The sequence below is a fragment of the Chaetura pelagica genome, unplaced genomic scaffold (genome assembly GCF_000747805.2).
Source record: "Chaetura pelagica isolate M959 unplaced genomic scaffold, ChaPel_1.0 scaffold386, whole genome shotgun sequence".
Lineage (NCBI taxonomy): Eukaryota > Metazoa > Chordata > Aves > Apodiformes > Apodidae > Chaetura > Chaetura pelagica.
The window spans coordinates 69,016-93,992 of record NW_009953703.1 but is presented as its reverse complement, the minus strand read 5'-3'; the positions used below and the strand labels follow the sequence as shown (position 1 = coordinate 93,992).

The window sequence follows — 24,977 nt, the reverse complement described above, 5'->3', positions numbered from 1 at the left end:
CGTTAGTCCTTAGAGAGGAGTTCTTATTTAAGAAACATTGCCAAATAACTTCTCAGTTTTGAATTTCACACCAAACTTCACAGTTTAAGAAACAAGAGCTCAACTGTGAGCAAGACAAAGCTGTAATTTCAGTCAAACTTAAAATGCAGTTGCATGCAAGACATGGCATCTTTGAGTTATTCTGCTTTATATACCCCTAAAATGCAGTGAAGCAGTAGATTTGGATTTCTATGACATTGTGGCCATTGATGTTGTCTTCTGTTGAGCAGGTCTCAGCTGTTACATACAACCCGTCTCTGTTTCTATAGTGTCATCAAAGACGTGGTTCAACTGAATGAAGACCTGAAGCTTCATTTTGTGTGGTTAGCACAAAAAGATTTGTCACTCAGGTCCTTGCCTCTGGAAATATCTCTGACCTTTGTGAAACTGAGAAACCTGTAGCAGGATAGGATGGGGCTAAGTCCAAGCTGATTTGCCTGGCAGCTCTGCCCTGAAATAGGTGCAAGGCAGCCAGACCTGTGCCAAACTTGATGAGTACACATTCCATGCTGAGCTCTGAGCAACTACTGCTAGCATGAGCAGGAGGGTTTCTAGGTCTTCTCCTTGTCCTCTCAGCATGGTGGCAAGCCCAGCTTGCCTCTATGGGAGAAACTGAGAAGGAAAGGCTATTAACCTAAAGGTGCTGAGATTAGGTCCTTCCAGAAGGATTAGTCCTTTGGTCAGGCTTGTTTCAGTGAAGGGAATGATTTGATAGCTTTAGGGCAGGGATGGCAATCCGGTTCCTTAGCACTGTTTGCTGCTCTTCAGCCACTGCTTTTGTTTGCAGGGTGGAGCTGGGTGAGATCCCAGCTTCCCTGGCTGCAGTCAAAGCTTTGTCATTGATACCTGTAAGTGCAAGTTTTCACTGCTGGATTTTGGTGGCTTTTGTTATGGATGTATAAAATACAGTACATCAGAATTCTTTCCCACTTTGATAACTATTATATGGACTAGGAAATATTTGTAATTTCTGGGGGGTTCTCTGTAGTCTGCATGAAAGTAAAGTAGTCTTTATTAAGTTACATACTGGGAGTATCTCTCTCATCTCTACTTAGATACATTTCAACATATCTTTTTGTATTTTTTTTCCTTAACAGCTAGCTTTCTTTAAGCCTACTCCAAGACGTTATAAAATTCTTCTAGAAGCCAAAGCCTTTCCTTCTGACCATGTAAGAAATTAATATTTCACCAAATTTGTATTATTAATAATTTTTTTCTAAAGAATATCAGCAGCCTGATTTGAATATTTATTAGCACTTCTTGTCCAAGTAGCATTACAGTAAAAAAATCTGTCAGAAGCTTTTGAGTTCAGCACATTCTACAGATCATAGCTTTATTCCTTTTGTTAAAACAAAAACCATTATAAGAGGAAAAGATTGAATGGGTACATTGATTTATTAGTCTTTTTAAAGACATTGAGCAAACCACTGGCCTAAATCAACTGAAGTTGTAAATGTTTTATTAATTCTTGTTGCTGTTTTGCTTTATGAAATCAGATCAATACAAACTCACAACATTACCACTTGTATATCCCCAGACAGAGATGGAAATGTTTGTTATTAGCACTTCAGATTATCAGTTCAAACATAATTTGTCTGCTATAAAATTGAAGACAATAGCCTGTGCATCACAGCTTAGAGCAAATTAATCTTTGGGTTTGTGACCCACTGCTACTTTATCATCAACTCCATAAACTCATGGAAATTGATGACACATTTGATCTCTAAGGTGCAATAAAAATAATTCAAGCTGTTAAAAGGTTTATTTGTAATGAAGATGGCAGCACAGGTGTGTATAAACCTCAAATTGTCTGTACCCTAAGTAATGTTTATACTAATCCCAAGTTTGTTCCAGATTTACATTTGGATTCCATCTTAAATTTCTACAGCACTTCAGCAATAATCTGTGCAACTGTCATCACTTCAGTTCCTGTCATGTAATTTTAAGCTATTTTATAGTATTATTCAGTGATTTTCATGCCATCTCTAGAGCCATTATTTAATTATAAAATCAGCCTGTAGAATTTTCAAAATAGCCTGAGAATTTGGAGCTCTCAATTCCTCCCAGCAGTGCAGCAAATCCAAGGTTTTTTGAGATCCCATGACATAGCATGGGACAGTATGTGTGTGCTGGCCAAGCCTCTTTTGTGCTGACAGCAGTGGCTTTGTGGCAGCCTGGGATGTAGCATGTGCTACCAAGCAGAGTGGGTGCTCCTGGAAGAGGCCAAGTTCAGTCTTCTCTGTGGTCGTAACCTATGCAGGCTTTGCTTGCTGAAGTCTGGAAAAGCTCACCCTCCACCACATTTCCACCCTCATTCTGCTCCATGAAATTATCCTGTAGGATTTCAGTTTTGATTTTGTCCTTGCTGTCTGATGTGAATTAAGTTCTGATCTTTTTCAAACTAAAGGAAATCTAGAAAGTTCTCAGTGGAGTGGGATTAGGCTTTTGGGTGTTAGTGAAAGGTGGGCATCTGAGTCCCTTTTCTGAAGTCCTGATGTTTTGTAGGGTTTTTTTATTTATTTTATCATGTAGTTGCTCTAACATGTTCTGCATGGAAATCTCTTCCAGTATGCTGTTGAGTCCCAACTTCGACTTCATGGGCTTGATGTGGAGAAATGCATGATCCTGATGCGGCCACGGGAGGTTGGTGAGAAACATGTCACCTCTCATTATTGCTAAGGGCAGAAGTATATTGCATAGGAGAGGAGTCAAAGATTCTCAAATGTTCTAGTGTCCACCTGCAGAAGTTTTATAATCTATTGCTGCCAATGCTTTCAGGTTCAATTTATGACTTGTATATTCTGTTTCTGTATATTTTTTTTGGTATCAGGACCCATTTTAAAATTGTCTTTTTCACCTAGTGAAAAAAAAAGTTACTCTGACTGTTTTTCCTGTCTGCAAAACCTGACAGCATCCTGAGAGAACTGCAAAATGCTGTAGCTCATGGAGAAACCCTAATGTCCTTTCAGTGTCCTAAGCTAAAAGATTGCCAGAACAGGAACAACAGCAGCCCGTGTATCAGCACAGATGAAGGGAAAGGTCTGCTTTGAGTAACAGACAATTCAGATTAACTTGAAAGACTGCCTTGCTTCACCTTTGTGGCATTAAGAACTTTGCCACCTAACTACAAACTGAGGGTGACCTTTTGCTTCCAAAGTCTGAGTTATCTTGTGAGTAAAGAGCCTGCTCCTGAACGCTTGATAGATTTGCAAAGATTGTTGAGATAATAACAGTTGGTTGCAATTCAACAATCCTGCCCAAGCTCTTTTCAGTAACAAGGCTAATTTAATTCTGGGTTTTCACTGCCTAATTGATCCCTAGGTGGTGGTATGTTTTACATGATGCCTTGCTAGGAAGATGGGAGGAGGATGAGGCAGTAATTTTCCTATAAAGAATGTGGAGAGGGGGATGTTTGGTTGAAATTCCTCTATATCTAATGACCCTAGGTTTGGGGATTTTTGTACCTTTGATGATGTGAGGCTTACTGTTCTTGAAATATAAATATGGCAGGCTTATAATAGCTTCCTGTGGGATACAAAGTTTATCAGAAAAGTACAGAGTGAAACTGATAGACAAATTTCAACTCTTGTGGGTGTCACAAATTTCAGATACCACATCAAATTAATTATATATGCTGTTTGCACCAGGATTTTTTTAGCTGTAAATTAAGACTGTCTGAAATAATAAGCATGATAGAATCTGAAGTGAATAGACTTTTTGTAACTAGCACCTTCAAGATAACTTTGCGGATGTTTTGTGTTTTTGTGTGGTTTGTTGTTGTTTTTAATATATATATAACTTACTCATAGGCTACTTCATAGCTCTGCCTTTTTGGATGTCATTACCATGCTAAGGGTTTGCTTTTGGTCTCTTTATGCAGGTAGTGCAGCTCATGGTAAAATATAGATAATGAAATAAGAAATGACAGTTTCATTACTGCCAGAGTTGATGTAAAATGTGTATTTAACTTTGTTTTAGGGGGAGGAGACCTTGAGGACTGAAGATATCCTTGCTGTTATTGAGAAGGAAGGGGACTCTATTGCTGTCATTCTGTTCAGTGGGGTGCAGTACTACACGGGACAGCTGTTTGACATCCCTCGAATAACAAAGGCTGGCCAAAGAAAGGTAGGATTGCCCCAGACCCATCCTTTTAACACCTATTTCAGCTCAATTTTCCTTTAGAGATGTTCTTGGTTTCTGCCTTTTGTGGAACAAACCAGAGCACATGTGGAAACCTGTGGTGCTCTGACAAAAAGGGAAAGCACTCTGTGCTGAGATCCTCTGAGAGCTGCCTGAGGAAATAGCCCTGCCAGAGCGAGCTGGCAGGTGTGACTTCAACTATGTGGAGAGATAATTCGTGACTATTAACTTCTACAGGACTTTTCTTGGAGGATAGAATTTCAAGAGGTTCAATGGAGAAGGAGGAGGTAATCATAGCTCCCATCTCGCTTTAAAAGTTAGTTTGAGTTAGATTTCTGGGTTTTGGCAGACTTCAGTGATTTTCCTCTGCCACACTGTGGCAGTTTTTGCCCTCGGTGAGCAGGGAGGGGAGCTCCCTGCAGAGTCAGCAGTTTTCAGACTCAGCTGATCAGTTTTTCAGAGACAGGCTGGACATGGAGCACGTCAAAGTCACAAGAGGTCTGTATTTTAGTGATGACTCAGCCTTCAGAGCTTGCAGGCAGTGTGCTGTGTGGACAGAGCTGTAAAACTTCTTTAACCATCTCAATTGCCTCAGGAATCCAAGTAAAAATATTTTTTAATTAAGTCGTCTTATCGAGAGGAGGTCACCAGACTTTCCACAGGGGTAGTCTTTTACTGGGTGTACCTTATCTCATGTAAGATTAAATCACTCAAGGATAAACTTATCACTGGATTGTGGCAAACCAGCTAACTATTTATATTTGATGTTTTAACTCTCTGGAGAGGCTCCTGGCTCACATCGGGCTATTCATCTTCTGTTGCTGTAGGTTTGGCAGTGGAAATTTTTCTGGAGGTCAGGGAGTAAGTTAAGCTGCTGCAAAGGGATAGTAAAATCTCTCCTGGGAGAGCACAGCAGGTGTGAGTGCTAGTGCACAGCCTGTGGGATCTAAAAAGGGAATGTTCTGACAGAGAAGTGCGTGGCAACAGAATTGGTCCTGAGCACAGTACAAAACAAGACTGGCTTCTGACATGGAATCAGAAAGCCAAGGAAGAAAGAAATAGAGAGGGAGTCAGCTGCAGGAGGGAAAGAGTCTGTGTATTAGCTCCATATAGCTCTGAGAGCAGCACCTTCATGGTGCCTTCCCTGTGAGTGTCTTCCAATACTTTGCCCACAAATAATCAGAAGGTTATGCTGAAATGCTTGAAAGGGAAGCTGGGGTATTAACAGGGCGAAGCCACCCACTGCTCTGCTTGCTCTCACTCCTGGTGGCAGCTAAGCTTTTGTTCAGCCACCAACACCTACGTCCCTACAATGTTGCTTCCCTAAAATCTGCTCTGTGATGTGTCTGAAAGGTGTCTGAGGGAGAAATCTATGTTCTCTCCTGTAAATATGAACAACCTGGGAAAAGCCCATCACTTTACTACTTCTCTAAAGGTGCTCTCTGGGCTGCAGGACACACGCTTGGATGAGTGAGGTGATGCAATTTCACTGAAAGCTATAAACTACCCCAAAGTGGCTGAGAGCCTGTGTTCTGGGGAAAAGCAGCCACTGATAGACACTGATATGGAGTGAAAATGGATTTCATGTTTATATTATCTGAGGAGATAATCAGGATTTGGTGGAGAGAGCTGAAAATTTCTATAAGGCAATGCAAATAATAATATGAACTCGAGTGTATGTGCTTCCATGTGGAGATACACAGAAACACTGCGCAGTTCTAGAGACTGTCATGTTACTGAAGAGGAGAGCAAGTCTGACAGCAGTTCAGGACTGCAGCAGTCACAGAGAGATGTCAAATACCTATTTCTACCTGCATGCCTGTTAGAAATGCCAGAACATAGAAGTGAATCTTTCTTCCAGAAATATTTCAAAAGGGAAAAAAAAATAATTGCCAGCCTCTTTGTGGTGAGAGCATGAAGGACTGGGATCCAGGTGACCTAAAATATCATCAGTGTATTAGAAAAAAAGGTTGCTCAGCCTTAAGACCTACTTGAGTACCCACAAGGCTTGAAAAGCAAGAGCCATCCCTGTGTTTACTTCCCTGCTGTCAGATACACTCAAGTCAGTGTCCTTATTGATTCCACCCCCTGGGTTAAGTGATGTTTATACAAAACCACTATGTAACATATTGTTACACCACACATAAATGCCTGCATATGGCAAATATTTACTTGATCAGCTATGAAAGCAGAGATTTATTATGAGTTTGCTATCTTAATGTTGTTAAGAGGTGCTCCTGTACCCTGCTACTTCTCTTGGTCTCAAAAAGCCAAAAATATTGAATCTTCAAAAGGAATTGGCTCCTCTCCTGTGTTGCCAGGCCCAGCTTGATGTTAGGAGATGCTGTTGGGTTAGAGAAGAAAAAAATGACCAATTGTTAGCACCTATGTAATGTGCATGGGCTTGATTTCTGTTTGGTGGCATCCAACCTGTCCCTGTCCCCAGGGTGACAAGCTTTCAGGACAGTAAGATCATGGCCTTAAGGACCATATGTCCTTCAAGAGCTTCTGGACTTGATGACACCAGGGTTGTCTTGCACGTAATATATTATCTCAGAAAGGCTCAAAGTCCTTCAAAATGTCTGTTAAAAGAGGATAAGCCCAGGAAGTTGTGCTCATTGTAAAAATGCAATGTTCCTTTTCCTAGTGATGAATGACCCCATGCTCCTGGGCAGAAAAGAGGCTGGGGAGATCTGACAAGCAAGAAAGTCAGAAGGGGAAAAATACAAGGTGGAAATTTGAGAAATGGAAGAAAAAAAACAAACCCAAATCGCTTGTCAGCCATTGTAGCAGAGAAAAATCCTACACAGATGGTCTTAATTATTCTTTTGACATGCAATGGAAATAAATTCCTGAAGTGTTGTGCCCTATCAGGGCTTAGTTAGAGATTTGAGCTGCAAGCTCAGGAGGTCTGGAAAATGTCCTAGGATTCTTGAGGTCAATCATTTATGAATTACGTTACTGATTTCCTTTTACATTTTTTAAGCCAATTTCCTAAGTTCTCTACGTATGTTAAGATTCCTCCCAGAGCGAAAGCTCTGCACATAGACAGCTTCATTAAGTCATTAAATATTAAATGAACTAAATTAAGCTTGAAAAATTACCTCAGGCTATTTTTCCATCTTGGGTCTCTCAGACAAATCAAAATTACTACGTATTGTGCAAGAGACTCATCAGCAGGCTGGAGAGGATGTAACAGTTTTCCTCATTTCATACTTTTGAAGCTACTCTAGAGGATGGAGGGGGTTGAGTCATTTTCTTCATCCACAAGCCAAGAAATGGCTGACTTTTTGGAGACTCTAGCTTTCAAATACAATTTTCATTTCATAAGTTATATTGTACTTTCCACTGACTTTGTGCTGTATGTAAAGTATTTTAATCTCTGGAGTCCCGGTAGGAAGGGCTTTAAGATCCTTCATCTTAATTTCTTTTCCTGTCTTTCTTTCTGACTGTCCCAGCTTTGCTGGTGTGAAGCTGTCATTTCTCTCCCTCTCTCCAAATGTCATTGTCCATGCTGAGTAGTTACCTGCTGGTTATCAGCAGCTACCCAGACACTTTGCAGAAATGACTTTTAGATGTTAGAATAAAGCGGAAGAGGCAGGGGAGAACACATGTCCTCTTCTTTGCCCGGAGCAGATGGAGAGCTCTGTTTTCCCCTTAGCCTGGGGAAGCGACGTTCCCACGCAGTCCTTGTTCTGCGTGGCTTCCTCAGGGAGAACTGCTTCAGTTTGTTTTACTTTTTTTCCCCTGCAATCTGTGTGGCTAAACATTTGCTGTTTGTGCAACTCGAGTGCCAGACGCCTCCCCCGGGAAAGCCAACCCGCGCCACCCGTCCTGCAGATGACAACTTGAACAAACTGGTACGAGTGGGTGTTTCTGAGATGCTGCAGGAAACCTGCCAGCACTGAACCCACATTTTCAGGCTGTGCCTCGTTTGTTACTTAAATAACACACTGTGGGGTTTACCAACCCATTTCAAAGGAGTGGGGAGCAGTTCAGGAAGGTCACCCATGGGTGATGTGTCCGTGGTCGCCCTGTTTTTGAACTATCAGCCCATGATGTGGATGAAAGTTGATCTACTCCAGCTGGGATCAGTGCCCAAGGAGGTTTGTGTGAGTTGAGGGTACAGGTATAGATATGGCTGGGGAGCCTCACTACTGGGAGGTCATCCAACCTGCTGGTATCCTAAGGAATCTTGTCCTACATCCCATCTGCTGTCTAGTTGTGTTTTTTCATCTGTGTTTGAACTTACCTTTTTATAGAGTTTGTCACTTACTGACAGGGAAAGGACAACTGATTTTAACACAAGACTCACCACAGAATTACATTTCTTATGAGCTTTTTTTTATGAGCAACCACCACTGTTGTCTTTGTTTTGATTTTGTTAATGTATGGCCAGACACATAGAGTTGGGAAGACTCTCAGCGTATCACGGTATTCCTGGTTTCCACTGCAACCAGTGAATCTCTTAGAGCACTTCTTAAAAAAAAAAGTTTGTGTGGGACATATATAAGAAGGGATGCATGTTAGTGTTTAAAGCCAGTCAACTGAAGTTTTGATGTTAATACCCTAAAACCCTCAGAAAACCTTATTGTTTTATAGCAGATTTGCTTTAGTTTGCTGTAGCTTATTTCTCTGCACCAAAGCTGTTTTCTCTCTGCATGAGGGCGTTCCCACGGGCATTCAGTGTGCTTCAGTTCCTCTGCAGTAGCTTCAGCATGCCAGTTGGTATGTCTTCACTCAACTTTTGAGTGTCCCTGTGAAGACAACTGAGGGTGTGAAGGCTAGATTGGTTATTGGAACGTTGGTTCTGTTTAAGAGCAAATGCTCTCTATGGCAGAGTTTTCTTCCCATCATTATGGAGCAACATCTCCAGACACAGTAATTCTAATGGAGGCCTTAGTCAAATCTTAAAATGCTGCTTCATTCAAATTGATATCTAGTTTATACAGAAGATTAAATATACCAAAGTACTGTTACAGTAATTTAGCTAAGTCTCCTTTTGTGCAAGAAACAGCAAGAGACTCTTAAAAAAACCCTTTGTTTTATTATTGAATGTTGATTTTTCTGAAGCCTGTGCTCTCACTCTTCTTCCTACCATGCTGCTTGTATGCAAGCTGTTTGTGTTTTAAAAGCAAAATGCAAAATAGCATGAAATCTGTAGTCCAGGAAAAAAAAAAAAAAAAAAAAAAGTAGTTTTATTTCTGTGCTTAAAAAAAATAGCAAAGCTTGGAAGAACTTTTTGGTTTAAAAATGCTGCCATCCAGTGGTTATTTTGTGTGTAAACCTGTTACTTTCTGATCCATACATTGTGCCCTTACTTTTTTTTTTTTTTTTCCCAGTGTCCTCTACCAGTTGTGGTTATGACAAATACAACACGTTTCACAGCAAAATGACAGAATGCTTTCCTAATTTTGAGGAGCCAAGTATAAAAGTCCTTAAAGACCACTGTGTTGCACAGGCTTCTGTTTCATGTGTTTGGATTCCCAAGGTGCAAGATTCTCATAGTTTAAATACCAAGGAGATCTTGAAGTATAAGTAAATATTGAAATATATCTATTGATGTATCATATAATTATGTACACTACTATTTTATCTCTGCCTGGACCCTATCATGCTGTACAACAATTTGAAATGATGCATTTGTTCTCAATGCCTATTTCAAGTGATTCCACTTTGCTGTAGGAGAAACACCTTAGGAATCTAAACTATACCCAAGCATCCCTGAAGGCAACCCCACCCAAAATTATTTCTGCATGTATCTATGAGATAGAAAACAGGTTTTTAGTAACAAAAGATGGGACTTGGTATCATGCCTAGAGAGAACAAGTAAAGCTCTAAAGATGTTTTGTGTTGTGTTTTTTTTTTGTTTTTTTTTTCAAAATAAATATATAGTCATGATTATGACTTCTTTTGTCTCTTTCCTGCAGGGTTGCTTTGTTGGATTTGACCTGGCTCATGCTGTTGGGAATGTAGAGCTTCATTTGCATGACTGGGGAGTAGATTTTGCATGCTGGTGCTCCTACAAGGTAACACAGATTCATTGCTTGAGACTATTTTCCATAATGTCACTTATGTGGTGGGTCAGCAAACAGGTCAGATGAGTAAGAACTACACCTGAACTGTTGAATCAAGACTTAGCTGAATCTTTGAACCAACCACAAGGAGGTGGACACTGACTTCAGTGTTGGCTTGTTACAAAAATTTCCAAAAGAAAATAGTGACAATGACCTGCAAAGTGAGATAGATGCCAGTGGTGCTTAAACAACTGCTCTGAAGTACACTCTGTGGTCACAGTTTCAGAGCCTCATCTCTTATTTTCCACACTGAGAAGGCCTTGAGGCTATTGGATTTTCTTAAGTGGCCTGAGAATATTCTTCTCTGAACTTCACTTTTTCTATGATCAGAAATAATTTATCTTTCATTTGACTTCTCTAGAGTTGAAGATCTGACAGATACAGTCAGCTGTGCTGTCTGATGATTTTGCTCTATGTATTATGACATGGGACTGTTTCAGTCATACTTCAATTTTCTAGCCTTTTGTCTGTTAGACTTCAAATATCATACTTAAGCCAAGAAAGATACTTTTAGAATTAATCTGGAAAAATATATCTGTTTTTATCTACATTAGCACTTTGGTCCTAATGCTAGAATCTGCAGTTAGAAAGCACTAGAAATGTTAAAATTGGTCTGCTGTATAGAGTGGGGTGAGGGAAGGAAAGCTACACTTTACAGATAATGAACATGACATGTACATGTTGATTTATTCTTTGCAGTATTTAAATTCTGGAGCAGGAGGCCTGGCTGGTGCCTACATTCATGAGAAGCATTCCCAGAGTATTAAACCAGTGTAAGTATATTTCTATACCCAAAGAAAAGGTTCTGTGAGGTTTAAATGGGAAAATATCTTCCCTTTGAGTTGACATCTGAATGTGTATAGATTCCTAGTCATTGACTATGGAACTCTGTAGCTGTATATACATGTAGGTGTGTATATATACATGTATATATATATAGATGGAGAAGTAATTCCTTGCTTCAAAAAATCCTCATTGGGCATCTGTTACTGACTTTTCGCATCAATGAAAAGGTTAGTACAAGTTTAGATAATTTTGTTACCTGACTTTGTTACCTCAGCTGCTAACAATGTTAACAATGTTAATCTTAGTAAATTTTGAAATTGTTAATGTATATGCTACACATCTTAAATGTATTTCTTCCTTGAAGTCTGCTATCAGTTCTAATCTAAACAGAATTACAAAAGAGAAAGCTTATAATATTAAAAACAAGAAACCTAAATCATGCTTGTGAGACTGTATCATATAAAGAGAATATTTAACATCTTCCTTTAAAAATTGATTTATTTAAATAATTGAAGTCTTTGGCTGTTGAACAAAATGAAAGACAATTTCAGCCCTGTGTCTAATAGCTCTTTAATACTGGCATATTTTCATTAAATTTATATCCACTGGTAAAGCTAGGAAGTATTACATGGAGATCTGTTCTCAAAGACTGTGTAATCCATGAAAAGCTGTTCTATCAACTTAGGTTAGTTGCATTAAAAAAAACAAAAAACAAACACATCAAAAAACCAAGAAACCAAATGTTACTTGAAATGTTCTATGACTGTTCTATGTATGTACATTAAGAGCAGTAGGATTAATACTTTTAATGCACTGACAAATGTAAATGTTTCTTTCTAGCTGTGCTTGGAGAAATTGCTGGCACTTGCTTTTATTTTAGCTTGAAGAAGGCAACCTAAATCAGGTTTCAGAGAGAAATAACATTATAATAAGCAGCTTTGCTGCACTATGTGCTGGTTTCAGACTGTCTAGACTCCCTGGAGATAACAAAATAACACTGATAAGTTCTTCTCAGCCACCCATAACAGAAAACTCATTAGGATGACATATGACCTGTTGTGAGCAGATTTGATCCTCACATGTGAATGCTAAGAAAATATTCCAAATACCAGGATATTTCTTCTGGAAAGGATTTTCCTGCTTCCCTGTTATCCAGGTGCAGGTATTGCTGTTATGGTCAAACCTCTGGGCTGCAACTGTAGGGAACTGGGAAGGTGCTGAGCAGTGAAAATACGTGGGCCAGATAGAAATCAAAGAGTAGCACTGGAATGAATTAATAAAAGCTCAAGGACTTTGACTCTTTTGGCCTCCTTGCTGAAATTCTGAAACTTCTGTGAGGGTACTAGCTTAGAATTGTAGGTAAAAGCTTAAATTAGTTTTTGCTGAATGTTTCTTCATACATAGTCATTACTTTGTGTACTAAAATTGGATACTGGATGTCTCTAAATAAAATTGCCTATAAGTGGGATTTTTTTTGGCCTGGGCCCCAATTAAGGTTACAATTTCAAGCTTCCTGCATAGACCCTTTGCATTATTTGATCATAGTTATTTCTTATTTCCTGAGATTTGATAATCTCTCATCAAATTGTTTGTAGTTAATATGCTCTGGTTGCATTCCTTTTCTTTCTTTTCTACATCAACCAGCCATCTCAGGTCTCCAAATAAAGCAGTGAGACAAAGGAGAATTTGTCTATGTCAAAGTATTCAATTTTATAGCTGATTTAAATGCAGAGCTATTTGCTGTCTGTTGTACAATCGAATAGAGTGGAATTTAACTGCTCGGGAAGTTGTGGGTTTAATGTTGTAGTTGAAAAGCTCATGGCTGTCATCTGAGTCAAGGATGACACCCAGTGGCCAGAAAACTTCCCTCAGAAAGAGAAGCACCAAACACTTCTGTTTCTTTGCATCTCAGCCCACACGTAAGTGAGTAATTATATTTCAACCCAACTGATATTCTTTTGTCGTTTTAACTGCCTGAAATGTTGTTTTTACTTCACGGCCAATATTATGCAAGTCACTTTACCCACCTACATAGAATTCTTTAATTTGCCTCATCCTTCGTATTTTCTGCAAGCTATTGACTAGGTAGTTATTTTTAGACTGAAACAATGTGTTGTGGTTTAATATGAAAATGTATCTTCAGACCATTCGGAGAGGCAGACCCAGAAGGTTTGCCAAGTGCCTGAGGCTGGGGCAGAAAGGGCTGAGGCACTTACTGAAAATTAAACAGCTCAATCCAAAATTTTAATTTTAATCCCCCAAGAGCAGCTACTGCCCATCACCAAAGGCATTTAGGCATTTTGTTTTAACTTCCCCTGATTTCATGAGTGATCTTTTGTCCATGCCCAGACTTGCTAATGAAAGCAGTGCAAGCCAATATGTGCTCACGCTGTAGCCGTGCATGGCTTCACCAACCGGGTTCCTCCCCCAGATGCTCCCCACTTCCATCCAGAGCCCGGCCCCTGGACAACAAAACACTTACCTGTTGCTCCTTTCTTTTAAAATGCAACTTGAGAAAGAGTGATGAATTGGTTTGCTAGCCTTGCTACCAGCAGCTGGGGGACACAAACTGCTTTGGGCTTTGACTCTGCAGATAGAGGTCACGGCAGCCTGACTGTAAACCCACCCAATCCAAACCCAATGTTCTTCAGTAATGTCACATCCCAGCAGACAACAGGCAGCAGAAATCCTACTCCTTTATGGATATGCAAGCTTCCTACAAGAGTTCTTAAAGCTGATAATTCACCAGCTTGGAACTGGATTTATGGCCAGGATAGAGGTTTGATCCTGGTTGGCAGGTGAAGGTTATGGACAGTATACAGACTCATATATCTCCTTCCGGGTTCCTCCCCCAGATGCTCCCCACTTCCATCCAGAGCCCGGCCCCTGGACAACAAAACACTTACCTGTTGCTCCTTTCTTTTAAAATGCAACTTGAGAAAGAGTGATGAATTGGTTTGCTAGCCTTGCTACCAGCAGCTGGGGGACACAAACTGCTTTGGGCTTTGACTCTGCAGATAGAGGTCACGGCAGCCTGACTGTAAACCCACCCAATCCAAACCCAATGTTCTTCAGTAATGTCACATCCCAGCAGACAACAGGCAGCAGAAATCCTACTCCTTTATGGATATGCAAGCTTCCTACAAGAGTTCTTAAAGCTGATAATTCACCAGCTTGGAACTGGATTTATGGCCAGGATAGAGGTTTGATCCTGGTTGGCAGGTGAAGGTTATGGACAGTATACAGACTCATATATCTCCTTCTTGTTTTGTGTCACTGCATACACTGACCTTCACTCCCTGGATTAGTTAGGCACAGTTCTCTAATTCACTGCAAGGGCCATGAGTCTGAAAGTTATATGTTGTAACCATCCTAATTAACATCTGTACCCAAGTATGCTGGGCAGTCCTTTGCTAGTCCCCTGTCTTTCTTCCTAGTGCCATAAAATTGAACCAATGTGACATAAATGGGTCTAATATATCCCTATTTTCTCATGATCTCACCTCCTTTGAAGTCTCTTCTAATACTCAAATAGCTTTTTTAATACCTGCTCCATATATCACAATGCAATACATTTTTGGCTAATTGTGCTGGAGTAGTTTCTCTATGGGAAGGTTTCAAATAAAAAAAGACTAGGACAGAGCAGAGCTGTGAAATCCCTTCTGAAATGGTTTGGCCAGTGCAGGCTGATCCTGTGCCACCAAGTTCCCATGTAAATGCAGTTAATATTGTGGAGAGGAGGTTTCCAAGACACACAGAGCACTAAGGTGACCTACTAATACTAAAATATTGCTTGACTAGCTTTCTGGGACCCAGATAAGTTATGGTTTTTTTGTTTTCTCTTCCCCCCCCTCTCCTCTTTTCTCAGTTTCTTAAGTTATAAGAAGGACATCTACCAAGGAACTTAGCTGTAATCAAGTGAGATTGTTTGTGAACACCTATGAAAGAAGGTACAGGAGAAATCAGGTGTTCACAGCAGAGTATGTGCAGCTGTGAATGTGCAATGAGTTCAGCTCTGCTGCCAGCTGGCATAAGGGACAGGAGGGGACAAACTCAGAGGCCTGAGGTGGGAGAAGAAAAGAAGTCCTAGTCAAGTTGCTGTAAGAAAATTAAGGCATAACTTAAAAAGATGAAAGGGAAATAAATGTATGTAAAGTAGCCAGGAGAATAATAGATAAGCCTTGGCAGAGGATTAAATGAAAATTGTACACAGTCTAGTGTTTTAAATGAAAGGATTTATCAAGACTTAGCTTTAGCACAGACTAGCAGCAGGTAGAGTTTAAAAAGAAGTTTGTGTGATGTGCAGAAATGCTGCGTGTGCAGGAAGCAGCTGATGTCCAGAGCCTGTCAGCTTGTACTATGGGATAAAAAAAGTATCAAAGAACAAGAAGCAAAAAGGGAACTATTTCATACTAGCTTTGAGAAACACGAGGTATCTTCAGACAATTTCTTCATAGGCAGAGGTGAGATATCAGCCCTTTCTCTTAGATCACTTTCCTTTTTGGCACCTTGAAACTAGCGAAAATGCCAGACCACAGATGGCTTTTTGTTACTTCTTTATAGAAACCTGCACTGCTTTTTAGTATGTGAACTTTTACTCTAGCATGAGATAAACAAAACCAGACTATTCCAGCTCCATACATCCCCCCCTTCCCATTTTGCCCAGGTCTTCTGGGTCACCACATTGTTCCCATGGAGACCCTCTCTGCTCATATATCTGTTTTGCAAGTGGCTGCTCAACCCCTTCCAGGGCTAGTAGCTTCAGCTGAGATTTTCTTTAGCTATTTTTTTGATATATGAGGAGATACCACATTATTCCTTTTTGAACTAGAGCCACATAATCCCCAAACGAAATAGCTGAAGCTTGTGTGAAACTACTGAAAACAATGTAGCTTTGGAGCAGAGTTGAGAGCAAAGGACACTCATAAAAAGATTGTGAAGGTGGTTTTATATCTACTGTATTAGAAAGAAATGAAGCTGCTCTTGTTTAAAATGCTTCTAGGGATAATAGACTAAGATGGGCCAGTTCTCACTGACCCTTGGAGTCTATCAGCCCTGAGCATCTCAAAGGTTTAGTAGAACAGAACACCCAGCCAGGCCAAGGAGAGGATCTGGAGGAGCAATGTAGAAACTTCCAGGGAGCTGTGTTGAATGTAGCCAGGTGGTAAGTCAATGATCACAGATGCAAGCTATATGCTGTGCTTTGCAGGAGAGTTTGTCACTGGTCCTAGTGGAATCAAATTGTGGACTGATGTATGGATAACCTATCCGTGGAGGGCAGCGTGTGTCTCCTGAGTGCATAAAGTATCTTGTACTAAGGTAGACATGAACTGTTTCTTTGCCAAGGAGATGAGAACAATTTAGCTCCTTGAGCTAATTTAGAAACCAAAAGTTAAAACCTCCCTTGGGAAGAGGCTGTTTAGGAATAAAGGCACTGGCTAATTAGGCTTAATTACATTGTCTTGGGACAAGTGATTTATTAGGCCAATCTAGACCCATGATGGGCCTGCAGGGGTGTGTTCTCCAATTCACCAACTGAATGGCAAATATCCAAGAGCATTTTTTAACTTTGAAGTGAGTCTCTGGGTGAAAAAAAGAGAGAGGTTAATGTACATTCACATCATCTATTCCCCTTCTCATTTCTTCAGCTCTGTACTTCCTTTTATGTGGCTCCCATGACTGTCTCCTTGTACTCTGTCAAGCATTTTCATTCTGTCTTCCTTCAGATCCTCCCTTATAATTAAGCTGTATCTTCAAGCAATCTTGCTTCTTTTCTCATTATAAATAATCTTGTTCTTTCTTCCATGAAAGGTCTTCCCTCATGTTTTGTCATCTGTGCCCTGGTTAGATTTTAAGGTGTTTGAGAGAGGAGCTGTGTCTCCTTCTAAACTCATGGGTCTGTGTATGGGTAAATGTGCTGTGCATCATGTCTGCTTCATCTATGGGATAGTTAGAATGAGTATGGAAGGTAATGTGTTGTTTTCATTCCTTGTGTATATCCCCATGCTACTTGGACACTTATTTACAGTTTTGAAATCTCAGACCTAAAAATGGAGTATTTGGAAAAGCAAAGACATGGTTTCTGTCAAATTTCTTCAATATATGTGGTACTGTTTCTAAAAAGCATGATGCTGGACTGTTTCCTGCTTTTCATGCCAGTTACCAAGGCATGAAAATGCTGGGATAAGTGGAGATAAACGAGTAAACAAAAGTACTTAGCTTCTATGAGTCATATCTTATCCAAAATAGTATTTATAGCTGAAGTACATTTGGCTGCAGACATCTGCAGATGTCTTGGGTGCAAATTTGGAGATTTTATGTATATTTAAATCTTTGCCTGATGACATGCTCTTTCTCTTGTCCAAAACTCTACCAGCAATATGAAGAAATAACATTTAAAGCATGAAGCTTGTCATGGCCTTTTTTGAAAAATAGTTTTGATTTTAAGGCTGGGGCAGGTCAAATTCTTGCAATAGGTCTTTAATGATATTCATTCTTTGGCAATCACTCACTAAACTTGTGAGTTTACAAGTTAGATCTGAGCAGATTCAAATTTCTCCCATATCTTTCCTTCTGGGCCATGCTGATGGGACACACCCCACCTAGACTGCTCTCTCATGGCCCTTTCCCACTCCCAGCTATGGAAACAAGAGGGAGGTGGGTGCCTTACTTGTGGATGCACTTTCCAATCTGCTGCCTCTAGATTTTCTCATCAGATGGTGTAAGACACAACTGCTCCAACACATGAAAGGACCCCAAAAGGCTTAGCCTGATGGAAAGGTGAATGTAGCCTGGGGCTGCTCTTGCATCCTGGTTAACTAGCAAGGAAGAGATCCTGGGGCTCCCCTTGGAGTCTGTATGGTTGCTGTGATTATTATTTTTTTCCCCTCTTCGAAGGGTTTGTGTTGTGAGCTGCCTGGAGTTTGTGTCTCAGTTCTCCACTTTGAGGCAGGTGGTTTTGAAAGCACTTTGCTGTGTCTTGATTTTTCCCAGTAAGAGAAGGCTGAATGAACTTCCAGAGATGTAACACTCAAGCTGGTGTCACACACCTTTAACACAATGGAAAGAAAATCTTCTTTACCTGCCTTTTTAATTGGTCTCAGAGACATTATCTCCCCTTTTATGCTTATCCGTATCTCAGTCTCTACATTCTGTATTCACCTCACAGAACCCTTGTCTCCTAGGGAGAAAAACGTTTATTTTCAATCAAAAAAATCCAGTAAAATATTCCGCTGTTTCCAATCAGACCTTGCTTACCTCTGTGCAGAAAGGTGTGGGAAATCACCCAGTTTTGCATTTGGGATTTCCTACTAGATGTTGACTCCCTTTCAGTATTTGAAAAGTTTTCACTTTTTCTATTTCAAATTTCCATTTTTGGTGCTTTCTGTGAAGCTTTCTGCCTTAATTGATGCTGTATTCTGCACATGCCCTTCACAAAGGAGATTTGCTCATGCTTTTCTATTAGTTCATTAGTCCACAGTGGAGAATGGTTTCTTATTTTTTCTTATTAAATGTGCTTCTAGATCATGGTACCAGCAATAGACATTATGTTTATATGCCATTAATACTTTTAATTTTTTTTTTTCATTTATATCCCCTGGAGTATATCCCTATAATTGTCAGTTACTGGGTCAGATGGAGTCTCCTGCACTGTGTGTTTTCCAGAGCTATTTGTATCCCTGTCCTGGCTGAATCACTCTCTGGCTTTAGCCTCAGTTCTGGAATCACACCTACAGCTCCTATTGCAATTCATATCACAGCCAGCACCTGACTCAAATCATAAGCATTTTAAAAGGTAATTGGAAGGTTGTTGCCCAGGTGAAGGAAATAATTCGGCCTCTTTAGTTCTTGCAAAGTTGGTTTTCTCTGTGTGTGCATTAGGGGAATTTTGTGTGGGTTTTCTTTTTAGCTTGGTTCACCTCTTGTGTTTACTTGTTTCTGGGGTTTCTGTTCCTCATACCCCCTCTTTCTCCTGACTGGAACCTTCATCTCTCTAGTGCTCAGCCAGGAGAAGATAGTCACACCAGGACAATTTCATATCTTTCTTTCCCCTTGTGCTCCCTTAGTCAAATCTATTTTATCTTCATTGCTGTGGGCAGGCTAGGTATTTTGCCCCTAGCCCAGCTTTTTTTTTGGTAAGTCCAGCAAAGCAAGTCCACAGGCTGCTGTCCTTTACTTCTTGCCCATCACACATCCTTGAGTCAGGATCTTCTCAGAGACCTTCATGACATGTTCTGTTTCTTTTTGCCCAGTTGCTTCAAGCCATCCTTCCTCTCACTTTGTTTGTGAAATACTAATTTTCAACAGCTGCTTGTTGCTGATGGTAAGTTCTTGCTATCACAGTCACTAGTCCTCAATTGCCACTGAAGTGGAAATTACAGGGCAGCTGCAGCAGCAGTTCCAGTATGGGACACAGAAATCTGTGGCCATTCTGTGAAAAGCAGATTCCAGAGAGCTGCTGGGAGGGACACTGTATCCCTCTCTTATCCTCTTCTTTCTCCCAGTTTCTCACTTTGCATTGCATCAAATCAGAGAGCTAATCACACCAGTGCAACTGGTTTGGAAAAGTGGTAGTATCTTCCTGTCCCATGGCATAAAAAGCAGCCCCTTGAAGTGAAGATTTATATATTGTCTCTTCAGCTGTGTGCAGTTTATTGAACAAAATTCTAGCAATTTCTTAACCTGATCTAGTTTTTCAGCACCTCTGTTTTCATTGACTATTTCCTGATTTGATGTTCTAGCAGCCCCTGTATGGAAGCTCAAAGAGATTTAATCAGTGTGTACTGGTGGTCTGTGCTGCAGATACAGGTAGTTTGTGACATAAAGATATATATCAGAGTCCTTATCTGGTGGCTTCTCACCTGCTTTTGCAGTGAGAAAAGAGAGGGGATGCTGAAACCAGTGTTGGACTCTGGGTCAAATATTTGACATACATACCTTGACATACAGACCTTGTATTGAATGTTTGACCTTGTTTCAAACACATTTTAAGGCCCAAAATGCAGGTAGTTTATTTGCTACTGAAATTAGGGCAACTACAGCCCTGTTAGGAGAAGTCTTGATGTCACATTTCTCCCATGTTCTCTAGTGATGGACTCTTGAAAGTAACTCTGAAAGATACATGCTTCTGTTTCTCCTTAATGATTTCTTGTCTTGAACTTCACCTCAATAAACTCTGAGTTCTTTCCTCTTTGGGTTTCGCTCAGTGTTAGTTGCACAACTACTGGATTCTGTGGCAACTCTGCTGACACTTTGAATTCAATTAGTTCCAGCCACTGATGTTAAAATTAAATAAATTAAAAATTCTCATCTAATGTGGCTTGCTTCTTGTTTCAGGCAAAGAGCAGAGGTGATAACTCTTACATTTTAGCTAATAAGGATTCTAGTATGATAAAGGTCCTGCGTTAATATTGTCATTACTGTATTCAAAAACAACAAAGACTTGAGGAAGCACAACTTCCCAGATCTTAAAATTTTTATATTATAGTTCAATCAGATGCATGTATTATTTAGAAATCTATCTAGATATCCTCCCCTCATTCAAAGGATTGAGAAGACTGTGTAGTTCGGCAAATGCATCATAGTAATCAAAACCATCCAAGTCTCCTTTAAGTCAGAATTCACATTTAAAAGTACCTCTAGGAGAGATTGTTGCTTTGCTTCTTGCTTAATTTAATCTATTTGAAATGGCCTAGAAAAAAATTACTGAATTCTCAAAGAATGCAATATGCTGGGTTTTATCACCATAATATAATTGGGCACTATTCAATACTTTATAAAAATCACTGAGAACTTTATTAATATCTCTATGAGTAAATTGGCTCCCTGCTTGATTTTTAATTTCTGGTGTTAGGCAGAATATTTGATTTTTCCCTTTTTCTGAATGTGCTAACATACTGTTGGCTTTATTCCTCTTTTCATATATCTGATATTTGGCTGGTGGAAGTGATAAACGAGCACTTTGTGATAATAGTTGTTCGTAAGCTGATTTAACAGTTTTAATTCAACTTCATTAGCCTAGGAGGGGTTGGGTTTTTTTGTGAGATTTTTTTCACAGGATTTAATTTAGGCTCCAGTTTTGTCTGGTGCTTGATCATACCTTTCTTTTGCCTGTTTGTGGGGAAGAAAATCACCTTGGCAAAATCATGGCAAGAGCCTTAGAGGTTTGGCAGAGATACCTGTGCCACTCCAAGGGGCCCTAATCAGATTCTCAGGGTTGCAGCCATTTCTCTTCTTCACAGCAACTTGTTTCCTGCTAGAATTTGTTTCCTTCCTTTTGTTTTGACTCAGAGGGGTAATAAGGAGGGACATGTTGAAATTGGTGTATTCTCAACTGTGTTGAGTCTAAAAGACTAACAAGGAAAAAATAAATTCAAGAAGAGTGTGTGTGTCCTCTATCTCCAAGTACTTTTCAGCTGTAAATCACCATGCACTTGATTGACCAAACAGCTTAGATTTTCACCCAAGAGTCTATCTAATTGTGGCAAAAGTGGCATTAAATTTTGCAGCGTGAAGAACAACAAAGCTCAGGGAGCTGAGAGCTGCTCAGCTACTTTTGGAAAAAAGGTTATGACTCAAATCTAGAGTTTTCTTAATTTCATCCACCACAGCTGCATGGTTAAGTAAGTGCCATTGTTGAGATTATGAAACTGTTTTTCAGGATTTTGCTCTTTTCTGCTAAAATTTGCTGCTAGGCAGAAAGTGAATTTAGCTATTTTTCAACCAAGACAAGACTCAAAATAGAAGAGAAAAATTACATTCAAAATGCAAGTGACTTAAGAGCCTCTAATACAATCATCTTACTTTGGTCTTTTGACAAAGTAAAGCCTCATTGATATTAAATATGAAAAGTTGCTACTTTCACAGAAGCAACTTTTCATCTGTAAAACATGGGAGATATCAACTCCTGTTATTAATGTCACAATGTGTTTTAAAGTTTTGTCTTTCCACATTTGTTTTTTTCTTAAAATCTATGAAGTTAATAAATATGCTAAGAAAGCTGAAACAGAGAAGGGGAAATAAAAAGAGAAAATACAGGACCAGGAAAGAAAATGAGGGAATGAAATAGGTGCAAAAGGGCCCTCTTCTACTAAGCACTGTTTCTCACAAAATGCCAATCTGAATTCTTCAAGGAAGGAGTTTTGATTGATTTTTTTTTTTTTTTTTCCCACTGAATTCTAAGAGACTGGCCCATTAATAATGTATGATATTGCTCACAAGTCACACATGCTTAATAATTAGGAAACATTTGTAATGAGTTGAAAAGGGTAAGGAAAGCATCAGAGTACGCACAAGTCCAAGACTACAGAAGTCTGAGGCTAATAATTACCTGGGCTTCAAAAGCTTTTCAAATTCTAACAAGAGATCCTACTAAAAATTAACAGTCATTGCACAGAGAAGAATAATGTAAGAAGCCCAGTCTTACCATTTGTGATAAAGGATATCTAAGCAGATAGAAGGGAGAAAGGAGAAAAAAAAGAGGCTTTAAACATAGTTTCTGGCAATCTTGTCAAGGTTTCCTGAAGGGAGAGAGTTAGGTTTCCAAATAGTGCTAGATTCTAACAGGGGCTAGCTGCTAACTCCCTTAATCCCCCATGCAAATCCCAGCCCATCTATAGATATATAGAATCTCCACATATATATATAAATATATGTATTTTTATCCTATGAAGTACAGTCCATAACTGATAGCTTCACAGAAGAGGAAGAATTTCACTTACACGTGAGGGCTAAAATCTTTCATTTCTGTATTTCAGTGATGAAACTGGGAGTCACTGTTCAATTATTCTTTGTTTTGATTACAAAGACCACTTGTCACCACACCAAATGTTACTTGAAATGTTTTACTCCCTTCCACAAGCTGTCACCAGAGGAGCCCTGGGTCAGAGCAGGACCTTGCTGTGGTGCCCAGAAGGGAGAGGACCGAGTTTGTGTAATAACATCATCTATCCCCTTGGACAGTATTTTTTCAGCACAGCTGTAAAACACTGCGGAATTAAGAAATAGAAATATTTATTTATTTATGTATTTATTTTGCTTGTTTTTCTTGGTGTAAGTGCCAGTTAGGTAACACAGATCAAGAAAACTATTAAATTCTGAAAGAACTTTTGAGCCTGAGAGGATAATTGGGGAAAGGCTGAGAAGAGGGGAAAAAAATAACTAGTGGCATCAGTCACTACCTCCAACTCCCCTTTCCATATCTGTATTTTAAAAAATCCATTATAAGATACTCCAAGGAAACCTTTTTCTCCATTCTTGCATGCACTTCTTTACTAAGGATGTGAAAATATTTTATCAAACATATTCTCATCACTCACCAGCAAGTCAGAGCAGCACTGCACAGCATTTGCAGAGGCAAGGACTTGAGGGTATGGAAAGACTGCATGACTCATCCATGATCAGACAAGTCTGTGGTAGCAAAGAAAATGGAAAACCTCAAACTCTAGTCAGTGAGTCAAAAAATTTGCTATGCAAAGCAATGAACAGCTTTTTCTGCTTTATTTGGGGGGGTTGCTTGGGTTCGGTTTGATATGTATTTGGATTTTTGGCATTGAACCCAAAGAATCATGCTTGTGTGCTTGCAATAAAATTAATGCAATAAAAATGAAATTAAAAATTTAAAAATTACAACTAGAAAACTGTAGTAAAATTAATGCAGAGTAGAATGCAAAGACCATGTGTGCCCCCAGCATTGAGCCTGGGGATCAGGTCTGTGCTCAGAGTTTGGGGAGAGCTGTTTGTAAGTCCAGATCAGAGTAAGGTGGCTTATAGGGCTGATACAACTGTTTATATGAGTTTGACTTGACTTTTGTCTGAATGCAGCAGCATTAGGAGATGATCCTGGCTACTTTTTCTATCTGTATTATATTATGTGGAGTTCAGAACACGGGAGGAATGTACTTCAGGGTCTGGAACTGTCAGCTGAGCTGGAGATTCACATGGATTTAAGGCATGTTAAGGAATACTTTTGGTCTTTATGAACTGGCTGCACCATCTATTATTATTTTTAACTTGCCTTTTGAAACATGAAAGTTGGGCAGAGCTGGAGTCTGGCTGTGGTGCCAGTGGTCCAGTTTGGTACCACCTCATTTTCCTAGGCACCAGGATAAGCATATTTAAAAGTTGTATAGGCACAGTACTTAGGGTTATGGATTAGTTAAGGACTTGTCAGTGTTAGGTTGATGGTTGGACTTGATGATCTTGAAGGCCATTTCTAACCAAGGTGATTCTGTGGTGAAGTGGTCAAACATGATCAAATCACTGTGGCTGAGGTGAGACTTAGTTCTGAGCTTCAGGCTGGCTCCAGCCTCTAGGCTTTCTCTGTCCTTTTGCAGACCTAATGTATTGTTTATTTAACACATTTCCTGCTAATAAGTGATATTGGAGACACAGTTAACCTCTGTTCTCTAAGCCTCTGTCAAACTGTACTGTGCCTCTTGGTTGTCTGTTATAGGTCTTAAAGCTGCTGAGAGACATAAGCCGAGGGCATGGATGTGCTTCGGATGCGCTCCATTTAATTTCATTCCATTCCCTCTCCTGTGTAAAGTTGCCTTTGTGAACATGGCCCAACATCTGCCCGAGTTCTGTGTAATAAACTTGAGGAGCAGGGAGACGTCTCATTAACTCTTCAAAGCTGGTTCTTCCTCAGAGTTAGAACAGGAGCATGAAAACTCAAAAGAATTTCTGCCAACACCTGGGAGTTTTTTGCAGGGGTAAAGTGATGTGGGCATGAAGAGCTGAGCTACATCATCTGCTTTGTGGACTCTGCCCTAAAACTGCCCTTGTATGATTTAGCTTGCCCTATGGTTTCATAAACATAGCATGCTTTGCTGGTATACACTCCTAATACAGATATAATCTAAGTAATGAATATGAAATTTCAGATAGCTTCGTGACCTGACAAGGGAGGGAAGACACACTGTTCCATGCCCAGTG

The 24,977-nt window shown here is 39.8% G+C and overlaps 1 protein-coding gene across 1 annotated transcript in view; it reads left to right on the top strand.

Annotated features, from left to right (window-relative positions):
- Positions 1 to 24,977, top strand: part of KYNU (kynureninase) — a 54,057-nt gene that overhangs the window by 18,312 nt on the left and 10,768 nt on the right. The window contains exons 5-9 of the mRNA XM_010000368.1: positions 1,137 to 1,208; positions 2,608 to 2,682; positions 4,018 to 4,164; positions 10,110 to 10,208; positions 10,956 to 11,029. Of these exons, the coding sequence (XP_009998670.1) occupies positions 1,137 to 1,208; positions 2,608 to 2,682; positions 4,018 to 4,164; positions 10,110 to 10,208; positions 10,956 to 11,029 (467 nt within the window). The remainder of the gene's footprint in view (positions 1 to 1,136; positions 1,209 to 2,607; positions 2,683 to 4,017; positions 4,165 to 10,109; positions 10,209 to 10,955; positions 11,030 to 24,977) is intronic.